The sequence below is a fragment of the Papio anubis genome, chromosome 6, assembly GCF_008728515.1.
Source record: "Papio anubis isolate 15944 chromosome 6, Panubis1.0, whole genome shotgun sequence".
In the NCBI taxonomy this organism is placed as follows: Eukaryota; Metazoa; Chordata; class Mammalia; order Primates; family Cercopithecidae; genus Papio; species Papio anubis.
In genome coordinates this window covers 159,975,556-159,999,196 of record NC_044981.1, presented here as the reverse complement: position 1 = coordinate 159,999,196, position 23,641 = coordinate 159,975,556, and the positions used below count along the sequence as shown (strand labels likewise).

General features: G+C 36.5%; 1 protein-coding gene across 1 annotated transcript in view; it reads right to left on the bottom strand.

Moving 5' to 3' along the window:
• The window catches only part of QKI (QKI, KH domain containing RNA binding), a 162,949-nt gene that overhangs the window by 84,039 nt on the left and 55,269 nt on the right, over window positions 1-23,641 (bottom strand). Inside the window, 1 exon segment of the mRNA XM_003898381.4 lies at window positions 16,122-16,238. Coding sequence (XP_003898430.2) covers window positions 16,122-16,238 — 117 coding nt within the window.

Below are 23,641 nucleotides of genomic sequence, written 5' to 3'. Positions count from 1 at the left end.
AAAAAAAGGTGACACTAAGCAGACCATGAAAAGAACTTTTTTTTTTTTTAAATAGTATATGAACTCAAGTAAAAAGGTGGTAATGTGTCATCTTGCTCTATCTCAACATCACACAAGAGCATTTGGATGACTCAGATTTTTATTGCCACTGTGTGCGTGTCCATGAATGACCATGAAAGTGTCACCAGTAATGATTTGAGGGTTACAGATAAGTTTCAGCAAGTAGGTGAACTTCTAAATACAAAATCAACACTGTGTGTACACACAAATGAACAAAACATTAATACAGTTGTCCCTTAGTATCCCTGCGGGACTGGTTCCAGGACCGCCTCCCTACCAGTGCTCAAGTCACTGACATAGGAAGGTGCAGTATTTGCACAGAACTCAGGCACACCCTCCATATACTTTAAATAATCACTAATTACTTATAACACTGAATACAATGTAAAGACTATGTTAATCGTTGTACCATGTTTTTTATTTGTATTATTTTCTATTGTTGTATTATTTTTTATTATTCCCCTCCTCGGAATATTTTTGATCTGTGCTTGGCTGAATTGGAGGATGCGGGGCCTGCAGTATGGAGGTCCAAGGTATATGGCAAATCTAGGTTGAGGGTATACATGAATTCACTTTGCTAGCCTTGTAATTACTCTGTACGTATGTATAATTATTTATTTTTTCAAAATGCAGATTAAAAGGAAATACAAAGTGTGGGTTTAGAGTTGGCAGCAACGTCAGGCAATAAAAAAGTGAACATTAATATATCCTAATAGATAAGCTTTAACTTTGTTAACCAGAGGTATGTTTCTGTTATATTTTTGTCTATATTCCTGTCCCTCTAAAAAAAAGTGATTTTTTAAAGATTCATTACATAAGCATTTTCATTTTCTGAGGGAGCTTACGATTTCAAACAGTGAAGTTGAAAGGCAATTTTGAAATGCATTTTCAACCAATCAATTCTACACATTTACCTTTTTTTTGTCGTACTTTTAAGTTAGAGAAGGGTGCAGGGTGGTCTCGAACTCCTAAGCTCAAATGATCCTCCCACCTCAGTGGTGGAATCCCACCTACAGTACTGGAATTACAAGCATGAGCCATGGTGATGGCGCCCAGTCATTTATCTTAATGATAATGTACAGATATTCTTCACAGCATTTTCATAGTAAAAACAATTATTTTAAAACTTCAATAAACAATATACCTCAATACACATATGTACAATTAAATGCTACTTATAACCATTAAAAAGTATTGTAGGCCGGGCGCTGTGGCTCACGCCTGTAATCCTGGCACTTCGGGAGGCTAAGGCAGGTGGATCACCTGAGGTCAGGAGTTCAAGAACAGCCTGACCAACATTAAAACCCCATCTCTATTACAAATGCAAAAAATTAGCTGGGAGTAGTAAGAAGCGCCTGTAATCCCAGCTACTCAGGAGGCTGAGGCAGGAGACTCGCTTGAACCCAGGAGGCGAAGGTTGCAGTGGGCCGAGATCGCACCATTGCACTCCAGCCTGAGCGACAAGAGCAAAACTCCATCTCAAAAAAAAAAAAAGGTATTGTAGATAAGTTTTCAGTAAGTAATATACATAAACAAAATATATCGGGTCACAAATACACAGAGTGTCGAAATATGTATTAACACACAAGTAACAATGCTAAATGGGGAAGATTACATTTTTAAAATACCAGAATTGTCTGATTTTTTTCTACATTAAACATGAAAGGCTTTCATAATTAAGAAAAATTCATTTTTATGTTATAAAAGATGAGCTTTGGTATTTGCTTTCACTTCTTTTGACTCCTTTTAAAGTACTTACTTGGCTTAAATCTTAAAACGTTCTAAACAATGTGCTATTGTAACACTTGATCATATTACACATTCTGAAGCATCCATATAGACATCCGTTTACTCGTTTTCTTATTATTCAATAATCTCACTTAGATAACACAAATTATTATTCACACATCAATCTTATTAGTTACAAAGATAAAATCACTCAAAATTTTCTTCTTATTAGATTTCTTAAGAAAATTTTTTTTCTATTTGAAGTGACTAGTCCTCTACATTTAGACTACCTTATAGTTATTTTAATTCACCAAAAATCTTAAGTTAAAAAGCAGACCTTTAAAAAAACATTCTTCACTATCTGCTACAATTTCTATTACTGTTTTTTAAAATAATTAAACATATAACAATTCACAAAATGAAGAGTAATTTCAATAGTCTGAGATTCACAATTTAATTGTTAAATATTAAACACAACCCCACAAACTGTGTCCTATAATAACCTGTGATTTAAAAACACCAAATTAAAAATTATATGTCTTTAAAATCAAGAGTTAACAATTATATGTTTTAAAATCTAAAGAACAAAATAATTTAATAGTGGTCTCTCATAACTGAAGAAACAAACAGAAAACTAAAACTAGTGGGATAGAATAGGATGGCTCCCTAGGCTTATGAAACTGCCTAATAATTTGTTGTTAATATGACTGGAAAAGCATTTCCAACTAAGGTTTGTCAAAGCGTTTTGAAAAAATCAATTGCTGCAGCATAAATACAAATCAACAACATTCCACTACTCATTCTGTCAACAGAGAGCTGAATCCTCTAAAAAGAAAATTTGTTACATAAGACACAACTACAAGATGCTCAAATATTCCTTAACTAAATTGACTGCAATCCAATCAAGACTTAATTTTAAAAGGCTCATTAAGAGCATCTAGTGATAAAATGGACTCTCCCTTTTCACTGCAACTCACGTCTCATTTCATTAGACATGGACAATTAACTTATCTATGGCTGAGGAATTAGATGAAGTTTTACAGGTTAAAGTATTACTTTACTAAAAAAAACAAAGGCTTACTCTCATTGGGTCCATCTTTTTACCTCTCAAAAGGTGTCTCACAAATTTTAATAAATGTATTTTCAAATAAATTAAATTTTTTATTTCAAGTCTTCCCAATCTTTCTTAACAATGAGCAAAAAGCAGTGACTCCACTCTATAAATGTATTGAGATATTATCCAATCAGAAATAAACATTTAATTTTTATTGCACTGTTTTGTACTCTTCTATCTTAAAACAAAGCTAAGTCATTTGAGTCCTTAATGAACATGTAACCAGAAATCAAATTTAAAAACAATCTAGTCAATAATCTAAAATGAATTTTATTTTATAAACACAGAGCAAAAAAATAAAAATAAAAAAATGAAGGGGTGAGGAGAACAAAAGTAGAGGAGGAGGGGCACCAGGGAGCTAGTTTACAATCCTGAAACAAACACACCACATCACAGCTGGCATTTAAACCAGTGCCGCCAGAAGTGCAGCCGACAAGTACAGAAATCAAGCCTGTTCAGAAACTCTTTGAGCATTCTGACAGGATAATTTTATGTCTCTTGATAAAAGAAAGTTTTAAATGAGGTTAAATATATGTCTTTTTGAAATTTGACTTCTCTGATAACTCATTTTATTATATTTCACCAAAAGATATAATGGATTGAATTTTTTTAGTGGGTCTCTTACCATAGACAGTTTGAAAAGCACTGAAAGAATGGCAGGTCTTCTTTTCTCTTTAAAAACAAACCAATCTACCACTTTTGAAGTTGAATTCAATACCATATATCACATGACATCTTAACAAAAAAGAGAACTAAGGCTACTAGGCAATAAACTTTTAGCTAGGGCAGAACATCTGTAAGACAAGCACTGTAATTAAACATGTCAAAGTCTCTTAAGTTTATTATATTTGTTTTGAATTCAAAGTAGATTAAGATCACAGGATTGAAGTTTCAAAGATTTTATCCTAACACAAGAAAGAATTTTCTAAGGCAGAGTTGTCTGAGACTTGATCATTTGTCTTCTGCCCACTTCTGTCCATCTCTTCCACTACTGTCAAGTTACCTTTCCAAAACAATTAATATGTCATATAACTTCTCATCTTTAAAAGAAAAGAGTGTCAGTGCATGGCTTTCAAAATGAAATCAATTTGGATATAAGGTTCAAGGTCCTTTATCCTCAGACCTCAGCCTTATCTCCAATACCAACACTCCACTGTGCCCCGTATCTTCCACTGAGACACACCGAGCATCCACACAGCAACATACCCTGGTTGATTCTATTTCTGATGTCTAGAATACCATTTTACTGATTTGACTGGTAAACTCCTACTTCAGTCAATCTTCTCTAGCTTCCTTAAAAAACCTTCAACTTTCAAAGAACACATTACTTCTTGACTTCCTGTGGCATGACGTATATATCATCTCTGTTGTATTAGTTCACTGTCAATATTATCAGTCTCCCAGGGGTGAAAGTTCCTTGAGGGCAAAAAATCATTGGCATTCAAAAAAATAACTGCTGCCTCAGATTGTATTAAATTAACTATGGCAGAAAGTAATGAAAACTGACTAACAGTCATTTGTAGTACTACTTACTGAAATATCACAGAATTAAGTATCACAAAGATGGTTTAGACTTCGTGACTTAATAAGGTTCCCTCTAGACCACGTTATATAAGAGTACACATTTCATTGCCACTTCTCTAAAGCAACTCATCTGTTTTCATAGCTAATTCTACTATTCAATTGGATTCATGAAAGTTGGTAAAGAGGCAATTTGTAAGATTAACCCTTTAACAAAGAATCTGTAACAGTTCCTACTCCCTAATTCATCTCATCAAATGGTACCAATAAGGGAGACTGCAGGAAGAGGGGGATATATATGTGGTTTGATGGTGAGGCAGTAATATAAAATGCAAGAAAAAACCATTTCTCACAGGGGACACCTTTCTCAACTAAGAATTCCACATGAGAATCAAATTTCAATGCCCAGTCCAAGACATCAATTATATGTGGTTAACTTATCTCCTGTGTAACAATAACAGTAATGGCTCTCTTGATGAATCATCCTTAATAAAATGAAATAACTCCTACGTTCTGTGGTTCAGATGAGGAACCCTAGCTGAGAAAAGCTTGTAAGCTTATGGAAAATCAAAGCATATTTCCACTTAAAAACATTTAAATAGTAAGTAGTTTATTAAGCCCAATCAGAAGTTATTACAATTACAATGTGCCTTAAGACATGCTGTAATGGTACCATTTCAAGTAAGCCTAACCATTATTTATAAACTGCTTCAGTCAGAAAATTTAAAAAAACACTACAAACAATAGTTGGGAAACTGAAGATGGTAACAGTGTTCATAACAGTAATGACTTTTACACACACACACACACACACACACACAGCATAACTTCTTTGAAAGTGCCTTTAACAGATGCTCAATCTATTGCAAAACAGAGCAAAGTTTTGTGAAGCTGTGGGGAAACTGCTACTCTCATACACTGCTGATGGTAATGCAAACCACCACCCCAAGACAGTGGAATTTAGCACTAACTAACAAAATCACACACCACAATCCTACTTCTACAATTCTATCCCAAATATAAACTAGCAACTTCAAGAAACACTTGTCAACACAGCACTATTCCTATTTGTAATGGCAAAAAAAGGAATAAAGGCTGTTCTTTATATACTCCCATTAAATGATCACAATATACTGTTAAGTGAAACAAATAATAAAGGTATGAAAAAGTGCTGAGAGTATAATAATCTATGAAAGGAGAAATTACACACACACATACATACAGAAAAAACTGTTACATAACTGCTTATGTTTTAAAAAAAAAAAAAAAAAGAAAGAAAGAAATGGAAGGATAAACCAAAAACTAAAAACAAAAAATCTACCCAAACAGAAAGGGAGGACTAGGTAAACAAATGGGCCAGAGATAAAAGTCATACTTTATAAAAATTCTCTGCTTTGTATATTTTGCTTTGGAGCCATGTAAATATTTTAAAGTAGAAAACAGGAAAATATTTTATGCAATTTCCACAACTAGAAAATCAAGTGCAACAAACGAACCTAACCATGGATCTGTATACTAGCATAACTGTTACATATAAAAATTATTCCAAGTGCTTTAAAAGATGGTAACTTGTATCTAGTGGATATACCCTCAAAATAGTAAGAGCTCAGTGTAAAATTGTTGTCATCAACTATACAATTGGTAGTAGATTCCTTTTTGAAATAAAGCAAATGAACCATTATTTTGTGCCATTAGGAACCAGAATTTTCAGTAAGAAAGAAGATACAGATAGAAGATTAAATAAAAACATTATAGTCCTAAATTTAATGAGAATGAATTTGTGAAAATACTCATGTGTATTTCACAGCTCTGAAAAGCCTACAATAATGAGCATCACTAGAGCCCAGATTATAATCTCTGCACTATTTCTGTTTTTGTTTTGTTTTGTCTTCAGTGTTTTTTGTTAACAAAGTTTCCCTGAAAAATTGGCTGATGCCAAGTCTGAGGAAGAATTCTTACAAGAAGAGTGCAGGGTATCGTATCACACTACACTAGAAAGCAAAGTTACTATTCCCATCTACTAGGTTTATATTGAAAAGATTTAGAAGTCAATGCGAAGAAGTCCCTCCAATGGCCAAACAACTTGAGCACCAGTGAAAAATAGTAACTTCAATGAACGAAACATATACAACTGTTTAAATGCATTCGTAGTGATACCCAAAGTGGGGGAAGAAAAACACTCATTCTTTCGGTCTGTAGGATTTCTGGGAACCAATTCACTATTTAAAAACTAGCAAATAATTAAACATTTATTCTACCTTTCTGATAAAAACTATATCTAGCTAATATGAATGAAGAAATAGAATATAGCTATTCTGCAACTCCCACTGAGAAAAAAAAAAGGACCTAGAAAACAATCAACAATGATTGCTAAAATCACAGAGAGGAAATGAGACTTTATGTACTACTATCACAACACTGGTTATGAAATATTCCTTCAAAAAAGAATAGAAATGAGGAAGAGAAGGTGGGAGAGCTGAATCTAATTAAACCTTTGTCACTACCAATTTACAAGAAATATGGCGAACAGAGATAAATGTTAAACACCACCATGAAAATGCCACCAGCAAAATCCACAGGAATTCAAGACAAATCACCCAGTGATGCCAAGAGGGAGAAATGGCCGTCTGGAAAGTGGCTTAAGAGATCTATCAATTACAATGTAGATGACCCTCATTTGTATGCTCATTAAAACAAATCATTTTAAAAGCATATTTATGAGACACCAGGGAAGCTATTAACACTGACTACATATTTGATGATAAAGAATTTTCTAGAGATTAAAACACAAACACATTATCATTAGAGTTCTTCTATTTCAGAGATAGCTAATAAAACATTTACAGTTGAAATTATACGTCTGAATTTGCTTCCAAAATAATCTGTGAGGCAAAAGGTGGAGAGAGGCAATGGGGAACGAGAGAGTTCCCTCTTCAAAAGAGAGAGGCAATGCTGACCGCTGACCGTGGGTGATGGGTAAATGAGGGTTCACTACTCTACTTGTCTTTCCATTGCTTAAAATTATGCATAATGAAAAGTTAAAACAAAAAACAAAAAACAAAAAACCATACCCATGCTAGAGCTTGTCAGAGAGCTAAGTATTCAACAAGATCCATAAAACAGGCTGTTTGGAACCCTACTTTCCTACTTGTACTTGATGTTATGCTACCAACTGCCAAAGCCACTCTGGTGTATCAATCACAAGACTGAATTAATTTATCTCTTTCAAAGTGTTGACACAGCAGTAACATATTTCATAAAAAAAACTTGCAAGTTCCCCCACCCAAAAATTCAAGGAAATTAATTTTTGCATATCACTATGAAGGCTGCCTTGAAATGTCCTTTAAGTGCACGTTCCTATCACCTAGCACAAAGTCTTAGGCATAAAGCTCTACTATTTGGTGAACTGACATAGGACAGGATACAGAGTTGCAGGAAAAAATGCTGATTATAAAGCAGCAAATATAATATGATCCACTTAATACACCACATGTGTACATATGTATAACTGCATGAAGAACAATCTACAAGACATACCAAACTATAAACAAGGGTAATGTCTAAACTAATGGAATGTCAGGAGCCTTTATTTTTCTTGAGACCCTCTGGGACTTCCTCACTTTTCTTTTCTTTTCTTTTTTTTTGAGATGGAGTTTCGCTCTCCTTGCCTAGGCTGGAGTGCAATGGCGTAATCTCAGCTCACCCCAACCTCCGCCCCCTGGGTTCAAGCGATTCTCCTGCCTTGGCCTCCAGAGTAGGTGAGATTACAGGCATGCACCAGCATGCCTGGCTAATTTTGTATTTTTAGTAGAGATAGGGTTTCCACATGTTGGTCAGGTTGGTCTCGAACTCCTGACCTCAGGTGATCCACCTGTCTCAGCCTCTCAAAGTGCTGGGATTACAGGTACGAGCCACCGTGCCCGGCCTACTTTCTCACTTTTCTAAAAATGTAACACATTGACCAATTAAAATATATTTTAAGCACAACAAATAGGGCTAAGAAATCTCTGCTATTAAGAGATACTTAACAATTTGTAATGTATATGAAAAGTATCATGTGAAAAAAGTTATTAATTGCTCTACCTAAATAAGTTCTGTAAAACAAAATTCAAAAATTCCACCTATGTCTGCAACTATACAATATGACCCTAATAACATTTCATAAGTCATGTTCCACAAAACACTGTAGTTCTTCAGGAAGTTATAGAGACATCTTTAAAAAAGGAGAGACTACGGCCAAATATATTTGGGAAACAAGTATTAAGTTAAAAACTACTACCAATTGATTTCAAAGCCCACATTCTGATAAGAATGATTTACACAACTGAATTTGAGTATCCAGTGAGAGACAGAAGTTTCTATTTTGTGTACTCTTTAGGTAGAAATGAGGAACCGGGTGGCATACTTCACTTCTTTAAGGCTCCATTTCTGTTAGAAGAGTGTGACTCTTTTCCAAGGTTGTCCCATGGTCTGAACATGATGTGGCACAGATAGTAAAAGTGGCTGATACCATCCAGCCCAACCTTGTCCAACCCCCGGTCCATGGGCCGCATGCAGCCCAGGAAGGCTTTGAGTATGGCCCCACACAAATTTGTAAACTTTCTTAAAACATTATGGTTTTTTTGTTTTGTTTTTTGTTTCTTTGTTTTTTTTCAGCTCATCAGCTATTGTTAGTGTATTTCATGTGTGGCCCATGACAATTTGTCATCTTCCAATGTGGTCCAGAGAAGCCAGAAGATCGGACACCCCTGCTCTAACCACTGCATCAGCAGCCCTAGAATGGCTAGAAGAAGAGTGCACAGCCCTTCATTTTGAGCAAAGAATTTGAACTGGAATTGCTGAGTCTTTGCACATTTCCAGATGATGCAACATCTGGCCTGACATGGCTTTTGATAAACTGCACACATTTCACCGATCAACACATTGGGAGAGAAGGGAGGAGAGAAAAAGGAGGTGAGAAGGAGGAACCCACAGGCATTGCTACTTAGTCTCCTCTTGTTTATGAGAAGGGAGATCTCAGAAGAGCTGACAAATTGCAGACTGATAAGACAAATCCATAAATGGCATCACCTACAATGACAATGCATATGTATTCCCGAAGGGTGAACTTCAAGGTACTACTTGTCACTCCACAACAATTTGCCAAGTACCTAATGATGTGCAAAACACTGTTCTGTTTTAATGGCTTACATATTCTCATTTGCTACATTAGAACCAGCTGACTCCCACCTGTTTCTAAAGGCGGACCACGCCTCCTAGCATGAATACATTTCTTTTACAGCCCTGGATACGGCCTCTGCAACTCAAGCGAAACACCATAATTACTTTCTTTTCCTAAAATTACTCCTCTAGTCTGCCATACTACCCTGAATGCACCCAGTCTCATCTAAAATTACTCCTCTAGCATTTGTAATCTGCTCAAGTATATAGATTTCCATTAAGAACATGGGATTAAAACCTCTAGGGAGAATTCCTGAAACATCAAAGGAATGATAGTATGATATTGTGATTTATGATAAAATAAATATAATTGGTCTTTGTTTCCTGGCACAAATCTCCTAAAACCCTTGAATCTCCCAAGTAATACAGGCATACCTCCTTTTATTGTATTTCACATACACTGCAGTTTTACAGATTGAGGGCTTATGGCAACCCTGCATCAAACAAATCTTGTGGCACCATTTTTCCAACAGCATGTGCTCAATTCGTGTCTCCAAGCAGCATTTTGGTAAGTCTCACAATATTTCAAACTCTTACATTACTATTATTATTATGTCTGCCATGGTGACCCGTAGACTGTAATCTCTGAAATTATTACTGTAATTGTTCTGGGGTACACCAACCATGCTCATATAAGACAGTGAACTTAAGTGATAAGTAGTGTGTGTGTCTGGACTACTACTGGAAGAAAATGACATCTAAAACTTTCATAGCTAGAGAGACGTCAATGCCTGGCTTCAAACCTTCCAAAGACAGGCTGATTCTCTTGTTAGGGGCTAATGCAACTGGTGACTTTATGTTGAAGCCAATGCTGATTTACCATTCCAAAAATACTACGGCACTTAAAAATTACGTTAAATGGGACAGGTGCAGTGGCTCACACCTGTAATCCCAGCATTTTGGAAGGCCAAGGTGGGCAGATCACTTGAGGCCAGGAGTTCGAGACTAGCCTGGCCAACACGGCGAAACCTCATCTCTACTAAAAATACAAAAAAATTAGCTGGGTGTGGTGGTGCATGCTTGTAACTCCACCTACTCAGCAGGCTGAGGCACAATCGCTTGAATCCAGAAGGCGGAGGTTGCAGTGACCTGAGATTGCACCACTGCACACCAGTCTGGGTGGTACAGCGAGACTCTGTCTTTGGGGGGGAAAAAAAAAAGCTGAGGTACCCTGCCTGTGCTCCATAACTGGAACAACAAAGCCTGGATGTCAGCAGAGAAAGGTTTACTGAATATTTTAAGCCTACTGTTGAGACATATTGCTCAGCAAAAGAGATTTCTTTCCAAATATCACTGCTCATTGTCAATGCACCTGGTAACCCAAAATCTCCGGTAGAGACATACAAGGAGATAGATGTTGTTTCATGCCTGCTAACACAGCATTCATTCTGTAGCCCATGGATTAAGGGGTATTTTAGACTTTCAAGCCTTATTATTTAAGAACTGTCTTTCATAGGCCTACAGCTGCCACAGATAGTGATTCCTCTGATAAATCTGGGCAAAGTATATTGAAAATCTTCTGGAAAGGAATTACCATTCTTAATGCCACTGAGAACATTCATGATTCATGGAGAGAGGCCAAAATATCAACATTAGCAGGAGTCTGGAAAAAGTTGACTACAACCCTCAAGAAAGACACTGAGGGGTTCAGGAGTATGATGGGGGAAGAAACTGCAGATGTGGTGGAAAGAGCAAGAGAACTAGAATTGGAAGTGGAGCCTGAAGATGTGACTGAATTGCTGCAATGGCATGATCAAACTTGATCAGGAGCTGCTTCTTATGGATGAGCAGAGGAAGTGATTTCTTGAGATGAAATGTATTTGTGGTGAAGATACTGTGAACACTGTTGAAGACAATAAAAAAATTTAGAATATTACATAAACTTAGTTTATAAAGCAACAGCAAAAGTTCTGTGGGTAAAATGCTATCAAAGAGCACTGCATGCTACAGAGACATCTTTTGGGAAAGGAAGAGTAAATCTATGAGGCAAACTTTGTTGTTCTTATTTTAAGGCATCATCACACTCACCCCAACCATTGGCAACCACCACCCTGATCAGTCAGCGGCCATCAACATCCAGGCAAGGTCTTCCACCAGCAAAAGAGTAAAACTCCCTGAAGGCTCAGATGATCATTAGCATTTTTTAGCAATAAACTATTTTTAAACTAAGGTACATGTATATTTTTAAGACAAAATGCTGTTACACACTTAATAGACTACAGTATGGTAGAAACATAACTTGTATATGCACTAGGAAACTAAAAAAATGTGTGACTAGCTTTATTGCAATATTCCCTTATTGTGGTGGTCTGGAATGTGTTTGTGTCTTTTTGTATAATGAGGTAACAAATGGGTGGGGGTCCTGGATAGTCTCAAGATCAAGGCTGATTGCCAGAGAAACCCCAACCAAATAAAATAGAAGGCTGAGACTTTCAGCCTCATTCCCCAACCTCTAAGGAATGGAGAAAGGCTGAAGGTTGAGTTGAACACCAATGGCCAATGATGAACATCAGTCGTGCCTACATAATGCAACCTCCATAAAAAAATACAGAAGGACAGGGTTTGGAGAGATTCCAAATAGCTGAACACATGGAGGAACACAGAGGGTGGCACACTGGAGAAGGGATGGAAGTTCTGAGCCCCTTTCCACATGTCTTGCCCTATTCATCTTTTCCATCTGCTGTTCATCGGTATCCTTTGTAATATCCTTTATAATAAGTAAGTAAAGTGTTTCCCTGAGTTCGGTGAGCCACTCTAGCAAATTAATTGAACCTGAGGAGGGACTTGCAAAAAAACACATTTATAGCTGGTCGGTCAAAAGCACAGGTCATCACTGGGGCTTGCAACTGGCATCTGAAGTGGAGACAGTCTTATGGGACTGAGCCCTCAACCTGTGGTATGTGACATCATTCCCAGTGTTTTGAATAGAATTAGAGGACATCCAGATGGTGTTTCCTGGAGATTTGTTTGGTTTGTGGGGAGAAACCCTCACAGCATCTGGTGTCAGAAGTGTACTGAGTGGTGTGTATGAAATGGTAGTCAAAGTTTATAATACTCAATATTCAAGTTGTTCTAATATGTCTGAAGTTATCACTCTTAGAAATGATTTATAATTAGAAAATAATGTACAACAGCATAGAACTTAGACTTCAGTTTTTTTGTTTTTTTTCTCCCAAGACAGAGTCTCGTTCTGTAGCCCAAGCTGGAGTGCACCGGCACACAATCATAGCTCACTGTTCCTCAGCTCCTGGGCTCAAGCATCCTCCCACCTCAGCCTACCTAGCAGCTGGGACTACAGGTGCACATCACCACACCTGGCTAATTTTTTTTAAAGTTTTATTGTAGAGATGGTGGTCTCACTATGTTGCCCAGGTTGGTCTTCAACTCCTGGGATCCTCCTGCCTCAGCCTCCCAAAGTGCTGAGATTACAGGTGTGAGCCACTGCACCCAGCCTAGTTTCAAATTTGACTGCCACATTTTGGTGTGTGACCTTTGGCAAATTACTCAACTTCCCCGAAGCTTTGGTCTCTTCATTTACAAAATAGGAATAATAAAACTTAGCCAATACAGAGAAGAAGTTCGTAATAGTTTTCAAGCCCTGGTTCTGTGATCTTAACCAGTACCATTCCACTGGGTATTTATGCACTAAACCAATGCTGTTGAGCCCATCAATAATGCTGAAATAACAATCCAAGAAAATGAAAATTAAAGTGGCATATTAACTTATTTGCTTAAAACCAGTAGCTTAGAATAATATAGTACTATCTTCCCCAAAGCATTAGAAGTACACAGCATTTACAATTTCCTTTATTTACCAAACCTTTTCAGGGAACATGAGGGAAGGTGCACCTAAGCCTTTCATTTATTACCTGAACTAGTCACTCCTTTCACAGATATTTTTTCAAGGCCTGCACTCTGTGTCAGGTACTCACCAAACACCAAGGAAATTGATACTCCATAAAATAGCCATGGTAGGCTCTCACTGAGTTTACCAGTGTAGGGAAGGATTCAGACCAGCACACAACATTCCCATCATAACCTTTTTTGTTAAAAGTAAAACAGGCAATCAGTAAATTAAGATTTTCTAGCTTTCTTAGTGTGTGTAGATATACATATATCTATACACACATTATATATACACATATATATACACGCACATACGTCTATATATATATGGAAAACTCTGTAGAAAAGTTTAAAGCAAACGGCTTTTTCTCTTGAACTCCTGAAATACAACTCAATGAGCTATCTTTATTACTTACATCAATACTTCTTTTTGTTTCCATCTCTTTTCATGTTCTTTACCAAATGGTCAAGCATTCCATTCTGACTTTACTTTTATTATAAACACTTATAAGAATGCAACAGTATAATCACACAATTACAAGCTCTAATGCTCACTGTCTGGGAGGGCTTGAAAGAGTGAGCAAGGTGAGTGGAGGGCCATTACTACAGAATTCACAGAAACTCAGAAGAGGGGGAAAGGGGTTTCGTTAACTGGCTGACAGAACAGCTTAACTGATGAATATATACTAACCTTTTTGTACAGATTTATATATCTGTCAGTTGTCAAGACTTCATTCACTGTCCATAGGCAATTAAATAGTATTACTTAATGCCCACATAATCCTAAGTCCAAACATGAGAACCAAAACTTTATGGCAACATTCATCTGAAAAGGTTATCACTCAACTGATTCGAAATACGCACAATTTTTTTAAGATTCTAATAAAAAAATTTAATACATCTAAAAATGCTCAAGAACTCACAGACTCCCATGAAAATATCTTTAAACACAGCTGACAAAGAATACATTATAAGATTTTTAAATAATCAATGAGAACTTTTTGCCCAAATTTCTTGGCTACTAAATCACTGATGAGGAGCAAAAATGAATGAGACCCAGTCAGCTTATGTGAGGGCTTAAAAGACATGAGGCGGAGGGCTCAGAAAACAAGTTTATCAGATACCCTGTGGGTCTGGCATTCATTCCGTGAATTCCACAAAGCGATTCAGTGGACATGGTCTAACACAGTTAACCACGCACCATTCCTAGATAGCCCCTTCAAGTCAATGGAAAGAAAGGAAGGAAGAAAGAAAAAGAGAGAGAGACAGACAAGACAGAAAGACAGACAGACCAAACCTTCCTAAAATACTTTCAATCTTTGGCCATCAAAATCTAGTTTTTTAAATCCACCAATTTTTACAAGAATAGAAATTCAAAACTATCTTACCTCGCAGTATTGCTGGATAAAACAAACTAGGTTAATAAAATCTTCCTAAAAATAATATTTAGATAGTTGGGTCTTTACTAGTTAAACCAGCAAAAGAAGAAATGGCAGGAGAAAAAAACCCACAGAAACAGAAACAAAATACTTTAAAATGTAAAATCAACACAAAATGTGGATGAAACCCACAATGTATCTCACATGGCTAGTGACCGCCTTCCTTTCAATAGAGTTCTGTCTTCTAACTCTCCCAGTGATGTGACATACATCCAAAGTTATCTGACCATTCTTACTTAAATCTCATCAAAAGAAATATTTCAGATTTTTCAAACTTTTAGTTATATACTTTTACACACATTACAGTCTGACTAATTTCCAAAATGGCAGCTTCCCAAAAGTAAACAACAAAGGAAAGTAACATGATGAATTGATATTTTAATTTGCTAAGTAAAAAAATGATAATGAACAAGGGAAAACTGCCAGGCGTGGTGTTTCATGCCTATAATCCCAGGTCTTTAGGAGGCTGAGGTGGGTGGATCACAAGGTCATGAGTTCGACACCAGACTGACCAACATGGTGAAACTCCATCTCTACTGAAAATACAAAAATTAGCTGGGCATGGTGGCGAGCACCTGTAATCCCAGCTACTCAGGAGGCTGAAGCAGGAGAATCACTTGAACCCAGAAGGCAGAGGCTGCAGTGAGCCAAGACTGCACCACTGCACTCCAGCCTGGGCGACAGAGCGAGACTCCATCTCAAAAATAACAAACAAACAAAAAAGAAAAACAAGGGAAAATGATGACACCACCTTTGAAAAGTTTTAAAAGTTCCTGACATGGAACATAGTGGGTTTGTTTGTTCGTTTTTGAGACGGAGTTTTACTCCTGTCACCCAGGCTGGAGTGCAGTGGCACAATCTGCAACCTCTGCCTCCCAGGTTCAAGCGATTCTCCTGCCTCAGCCTCCTGAGTAGCTGAGATTACAGGCACCCGCCACCACACCTAGCTAATTTTTGTAATTTTTTAGTAAAGACAGGGTTTCACCATGTTCGCTAGGCTGGTCTCAAACTCCTGACCTCAGACGATCCGCCTGCCCCGGCCTCCCAAAGTGCTGGGATTACAGGCATGAGCCGCCGTGCCCGCCCTGGAATATAGTGTTTTAAGCACAAAAACATCTGGAAATTTTATTATTGAGATGTAAAAGTATAGTAAGTTACTCACATAAAGACTCAAGTCATTTTCAAGGACTTACCTTTTTTTTATCCCTCATTGAGCCTTTGCCTCGGACCATGATTTTACATCCGGTTTCTGCTTCAAGTTGTTTGGCTGTAAGTCCTCTAGGTCCAAGGATTCTCCCAACAAAATTAAACTGAAAAACAAAAAAAAAAAGGGTCACAATATATTATTCACTTGCTGGAACTTGCAGCTCTTAAAATATAAAGTATATCTACATTTACTTACTCAAGTTAAATGTCTTTTTAATACTAAGTTGAAATAAAATCTATAGCCCTTATGAATTTCTTGCTGAGTCTCAGATTTAATTACAATAGCTCATCGTTTAGCATTACATTTTCACAAGTATTAACACAAACTATGAACTGGGAACAGTATACAGCTAGAACAGGTACAACTGTCCATCAACATATAACCTAAAACAGACAGTATTAAAGAGTTTGACAAAATATTAGATGCCAGCCAAGAATGCAAGTCCCTTCCACAAAATGTCCAACTTCTCTTTGTAATGACAGTGTTGAAGAAATTGTTAGGGACTCCCCTTTCTACCAAAATCCTTCGGGGAAAGTCCTCTTCGATTTACCTAAGAAAAATTATACTTTCTCCAAAGCAACTGTTCAGAAATATGTTACCGAAAATTATAGGTTGGCTATGCTAAATGTGTCTTAAGAGTACATATTCCTTTCTACCTTTAACTGGTAAGAAACCTAAACTATGAATATCACTAAACAGGACAGTGATATCAATAACTGTATAAATAAAAAATTGTACAATAAAAAATTACCATCCCTCAACAGAAATTCCTAATATTCATATATACAAGTTATTTTTTTAAGGCCAATAGGAAAAACGAGTTAAATCGTGAAAAGTAAATTTTCCTCATTTGCATGTCATCTGCATAAAAGACCAAAATATAAGAGTTTGCTATGAGTTCCACAAAATTCCACCGGTGGTTTTCATTTATTTATTCAATCAAATAGGTACTGATTCTTATGTATATGGTCTCCTATTTTTTCTGGCATTTATCCAACTGTTAGTATATCATTACATAAAAGTAACATGCTAGAAAACCCACTGCCATCAGGGCTTTAGAAGCTGGGTACTTCTGGTATCTTCTGTACTCCACTGGCTCTTATTTTGCATTGCCACACCTTAGAAACGTGATTCTCAGATGAAAGGTGGTAGGTAGTATGCCTATATCATTAGAAGAAAGTCTCCGAGGGGATTTTCATACATCTTCTTTCACCCTATGTTGAGACTCACAGACTGATCTATAAGCACTTAATTTAGCTCTTCAAGATCCTAGATTCTGAAATCTGCTAATAGCTCTTTATATTCAAAGAAAGTCCCTTATCTTTGCCCAGTGCTTCAGTATATAGTAATTTTACCTCTTTACCCAACCTAAACCCCCACCATGATCCACTTTAACAAAGGACTTCCAATTTAGAAACTCATCAACTTAACCTCCCCACATCTCCAATTTAAATAAACTCAAGTAGTAAACGACAGTAATGTGCTTAAACTCTGAAAGCACACAGATTCCAGCTGGTATCCAAGTTCAAATACGAAAATAGTAATTAGGAATCTGAAAACTGACCTGGCGCAGCGGGGTTCAGGCCTGTAATCCCAACACTTTGGGAGGCTGAGGCGGGTGGATCACTTTAGGTCAGGCGTTCAAGACCAGCCTGGCCAACATGGTGAAACCCCATCTCCACTAAAAAAATACAAAAATTAGCCGGGCTTGGTGGTGCATGCCTGTAATTCCAGCTACTTGGGTGGCCGAGGCATGAGAATCGCTTGAACCCAGGAGGTGGAGGTTGCCGTGAGCTGAAATCATGCCACTGCACTCCAGCCTAGGTGACAAAGAGGGACTCTGTCTCCAAAAAAAAAAAAAAAAAAGGGAATCTGAAAATCACATCAAATAAGCCTCAATTACAGAATGGGGACAATACTATCTGATAGAGCTACAGTGATGGCATGTACAGATTTGTGTGTGTATAGCTACACCATACATACACAAGGTCCATTAAAAAGTGTGCCATATAGTTGACAAGAGCCTACCAAGTCTAATGCAAATCCTTTTCTTAAAACCTCAGGCTCTTACTCTTAATTAAGCTTGGAATGTCATTTCTAGAAGGAGGTGTGATCAGTAGCAAATTTTGCCCTACAGAACTCCAGAGAGACTTGACTGCCCAGAGACTTGAGTTTTGCAGAAAACAAGAATGAAAAGGTGGAACTAATACATAGAACAAGCGACCATCACTGCCCACAGAACACCAAAAGCCAGAATTCTGACTTGTAGGTAATAGGCTAGTTTTTTCTCTAGAAAAATTGAAATAACCCATGAAAAGAATTCTGTGTTCCATTATATGGCTTCCATCTCAAAGACTGGCACTTTAGGTGGTCACCCCAAATTAAGGTAGGCAGTGGACAGCTCTGTTCCTGAACACAAGCTCCTAATTCAAATTTTCATTGTTTCACACTTAAACAACGTTCACCAAAGGTTCATGAAGGGTTCTATCATGAGAGACACAGGACAAGATAAAGAAGCAGGACAAGAGACTGAACCTGGAGGAAAAAAAGACTACAGGACAAAGATGATTTAAAAAAAAAAAACTTTTAGTATGTAGTGTTAAATTATTTTCTAAAATGGTTGTACATAATTTTATCCCTCCATATAGTATAAAAATTTCTTTTGATCCACTTCCTTTCCAATATTTATTATCAGTGTTTTTATACGTTAACCATTCTAGTGTATGTATTAAATGTTTCAATTAACACTCCTCTGACTACTCATGAAGCTACGCATTTTTTCATATTTGTTGGCCATTTGGATAAGCATTTTTTTGAAGGACATTTGAAGTTTCCTGTGTTTTTCTATTGTGTTATCTTTTCCTTACTGATTTCTACTTTGGGGTTACACAGCTGGCAGGTATTTTTCCCATCTGTGGCTTGTCTTCTCCCTCTTCAATGGTGTCTTATGATGACTGAAAGCTTTTAATTTTAACGTAGTTCAAATTTTCAACCTTATCTTCATGGTTAGCGTTTTTGTGTCCTGTTTAAAAGAAGTCTCTCCCCACCCTAAGGTCACCAAGATACCCTCTGGTGTTATCTTCTAGAAGCTTTATTGTTAAGTCTTTCGAATTTACATCTACAGTGTACCAGGAATTGATGTCTGTGCATGAGATAATTTTCTTTTTTTCTCTCACATGAATATCCAAATGTTATTAAATATCCGAATGTTACTGAATACAAATGTTATTGAAAAGACCACCCGTTTCCAATTGCTCCACAGTGCATTACTGTCATAAATGTTGATCTACACAATTGTCCCTTAGTATCTGGGGTGGGGGGGATTGGTTACAGGTCCCCACACAAATACCAAAATCCACAGATGCTCAACTCCCTTATATAAAACGGTGTCACATTTGCACATAACCTATGCACAACCTCCAATATAATTTATATCATCTTCGGATTACTCAAAATACCTAATACAATGTAAATACTATGTAAATCACTGTTATGCTGCATTGCTTAGGGGAAAAAATTGTATATTTCAGTACAAATGCAACCAGTTGAAATATTTCCCCTAAATATTTTGATTCTAGGTTAGTTGAATCCACGGATGTGGAACCTGAGGATACAAAGAGCTGACAGTACTTAGGTCTGTTTTGGAGCTCTCTAGTTTATTCCACTTATTTATCTTTGCTTTAATATCACACGGTATTAATTATGGTAAATTATATGGTACACCAAGTTCTTCCTTCTTGCTCTTCCTCAAGAGTGTCTTAGCTATTCCTGGCCCTTTCCATTTCCACATATTTTAGAACAAGTTGGTCAATTTCTAAAATAATACTTGCAAGAATTTTCACTGAGATCATATTATAATATAGACTCTTCAAAACCATAAACACTGTACAATTTTTCCATTTGGTTAGGTTATCTCTCATCTCTCTCAGTAACGTCAAGTTTATTTTTGTTTAGGCTGAAGTGCAAGTGGCACAATCATAGCTCACTGTAGCCTTGAATTCTTCGCCTCAAGCAATCCTCCCACCTCAGCCTCACCATGCCTGGCTTTTTAATTTTTAATTTTTTAACTTTTTTGTAGACTTCGGGTCTCGCTATGTTGCCCAGGCTGATCTCAAACCCCTGGACTCAAGCCATCCTCACCCCAACCCCACCCCAGTGCCTAAGCCTTCCAAAGAGCTAGGATTACAGGCTGGAGACACCATGTCCAGTCTCCAAAATGTAAGTTTTTTTTATTGTGCCTTTACTTGTTTTTACTTTTGTTGTTGTTAGATTCATTCCTAGAAATTCACAGGGCTTTTTCTGCTATTGTATGTCATAATTTTAAGTTTTCATTTTCTGTTTCTGGTATATGAACATATAATTGGTTTTTGTTTTCTATCAACCTTATAACCAGCATTTCTTCATTACTGACTCTCACGAATTTTTTGTAGATTCTTTTGGATGCTAAACAATTACATCACAAATGACAGTTCTCTATTTCTTTTCCTTTCCTATCATATATTTTTATTTCTTTTTCTTGCTATCCTTACAGTACTGGTCAGCATACCCTGAGTTCAAAGCCAAATAAAAGTGTATCATCCTTGACTTGTTCCAAATTTCAAGACTAAAGGTTTCAACAGTTCACCATAAAGTTTAAAGTAATCTTAAACTTTTTGAAGATACACTTTATCACATTAAAACTCCCTTCTATTTCTTAGTTTGCTAAGAGTTTTCAACTACAAGTGGATATCTAAATTTATCATTTTTCACTATCTATTAAAACAACAATATTTCTCCTTAATTCTGTTATAGCAGTGGATTTCAACTAATTGTCAAATGTTAAACCAATGTAAAGCAAACTCGAGCAAATTGTTTCCTGGCATTTTGGTGATTTTTTTTTTAAAGAAATGTCCATTCATAAATAGAACTGGCCTGTAATTTCTCTTTCTCGTGTCTCAGGTTTTGGTATCAAAGTTATTCTGGTCACAAAACATGTTGGAATGTATTCCTTCTTTTTCTACTCTCCAGATAAGCTTGTATATGGCTGTTATTTCTTCCTTAAATAATGAATAAAATTCACTGGTGGAGCTACTTGAGCCTAGATATTTTTCTATAGAAGGTTTTAAATTATGGATTCAGATTTTCTACTCCTTCGTATGTCAATTTTTAAGTTGTGTCCATTTTGTCTAAATTTTCAAATTTGTTGATTTAAAGTAGATGTCTAATTTAATTATTTTTAATACCTATAAGATCGGAAATGATGTCCCATTTTTTTATTCTTGACTGGTTACCTCTATTTTCCTTTTTTCTTGATCAGTCTTCAAAAGTGTTTTAAAAGAACCTGCTTTTGTTGACAGAGGTAGACTGATTTCAAAAATGGCCACAATTCTCTGCCCCTCATTGTGTCCATGCCATCTGCAAAGGGAATCTGCACCTCCTCCTACCTCCTGAATCTAGCCTAGCATTGTGACTTGCTTTAGCCAATACAATGTAGTGGTAAGAATGATATGCCTCAGTGTCAGTCTTACATGGTTCTACTCTCTTAGAGCCCCCTTCCCTCATGTAAATAAGCTTGGACTAAAACTTGTTGGGTAATGAAAGACAGTGATCCAGTCATCATCAATGTCTGCAACCAGGCAACTCCCAGAAGCACAACCACCTGGCTGACCTTACAGCTGACTGAACGACGGACTCAGGAGCTCAACAAGTGGTGTAAGTTTCTGGAGAAATTCATTATAATAAAGAGATAGCTAGCTGAAATACTGAATTATTTCATTCTGTGTTTATCTTTAATTGATTTCTACTCTTCATTAACTACTTCCTTCCTTCTACTTCCTTCGTTTAATCTGCTGTTCTTTTTCCAAATTTTTGAAATGAATATTTTGCTTATTGTATTCCTTCTTTTCTAACATAAACATCTAAAGCTTTACATATACCTCTCTAAGCTGGTTTTAGTTGTATGCCACAAATTCAGATAGGGAGCAGTTTCATTTTCATTCAAAGTCAAGGTAATCTGGCATCTACTAAATATTTAAATATATTATTCTCATTTCAACATATAATAATTTCCTAGTTATATTTTTTGATTTCTAGCTTTCTACAGTGTAATCAGCAAACATACTACATGTAATAGCCATCCTTAATATTTGTTCAAACTTGCTTTTCAGCATAGTACATGGTCAATTTTTGTAAATATTCCATAGGTGCTTAAAAAGAATGCAAAGTCTGGTGTGATTAAATTTTATCTGTTTCGCCTTTTACTTCTAATTTTGCTGTATATGTGTAAAGGCTATTACAACCAACCCTTAAACAAGAGGTCTGAACTATGTGGGTCTACTTACACACAGATTTTTTTTCCATAAATATTACATCACGTATGACACCCCTCCCACCTCCACCACTACTTCTGCCTCTGCCACCCTTGAGACAGTAAGACCAAACCCAAATCTTCCTCCTCTTCCTCAGCCTACTCAATGTAAAGACCACCAGGATGAAGACCTTTACGGTGATCTACTTCTGCTTAATGAATAATAAATAGAGTTTTTCTTCCTTATGATTTCTTAAAAACATTTTCTTCTCTATGGCTTATTTTATTGTAAGAATACAGTGTTAATATATGTAACATACAAAATGTGTTGATCAACTGTTTATGTTATCAGTAAGGCTTCCAGTCGACAGCAGGCTATCAGTAGTTAAGTTTGGAGGTAGTTAAAAGTTATACGTGGCATTTTTTACTGCAAAGGGGGTCAGTGCCCCTCAACCCTATGTTGTTTAAGGGTTAAGTGTGTATCTTCCTGTCATTATGAAGTGGCCTTCTTCATCTCTAGAGATGCCTTTTGCCATTAAGCTTACACTGATACAAATACAGAATTTTCTGTTAATTTTTCTTATGTGTCTTTTCTTGATCCTATCTATTACTTTCAAACTTTTGTTATCCTTATTTTAAACAGGACTCCTGTAAAAATCATCTAAATGAGTTGCTTCTTCATTGAACTTTAATAGGAACAGCCCACTTATACTACATGGTTTACTAAATCTTTCTACTAAGTGTTTTCTATGTACTCTACTTCTTTTCTTTTTCTTTCCTTTCTTGCCTCTTTTTCCTGGATGTGGGCAGAGGGAGGGTTGCATATGAATGTATTTTCTTGGTTCTTTTCTTCTATCAGTTTGGAAGTTATATGCTTGTTCACCCTAGTATTTACAACATGCTTCCTTGACTTATCAAACATTAATGTGCACTTGTACTTTTACCCTTTTCCCATATAAATACAAGGACCTCAGAAAGTGTAATATTTATCCTCAATCCAGTTTATATGCCTGTGTTTTTCAAATTCTATATATTTTAAACTCAACAGGCCATTATTTTCACTTTGTACAAATATGCATTTAGGTTTATCAACATATTTTACCATTTTTGTTGCTCTTTATTCCTTTAGCATCAACTTTTCAAAGTCATCATTCTTCCGCCTGAAAAACCACCTGCAGCATTTCCTTTAGTGAACGTCTTCTAGTAATGAACTCTCTCCA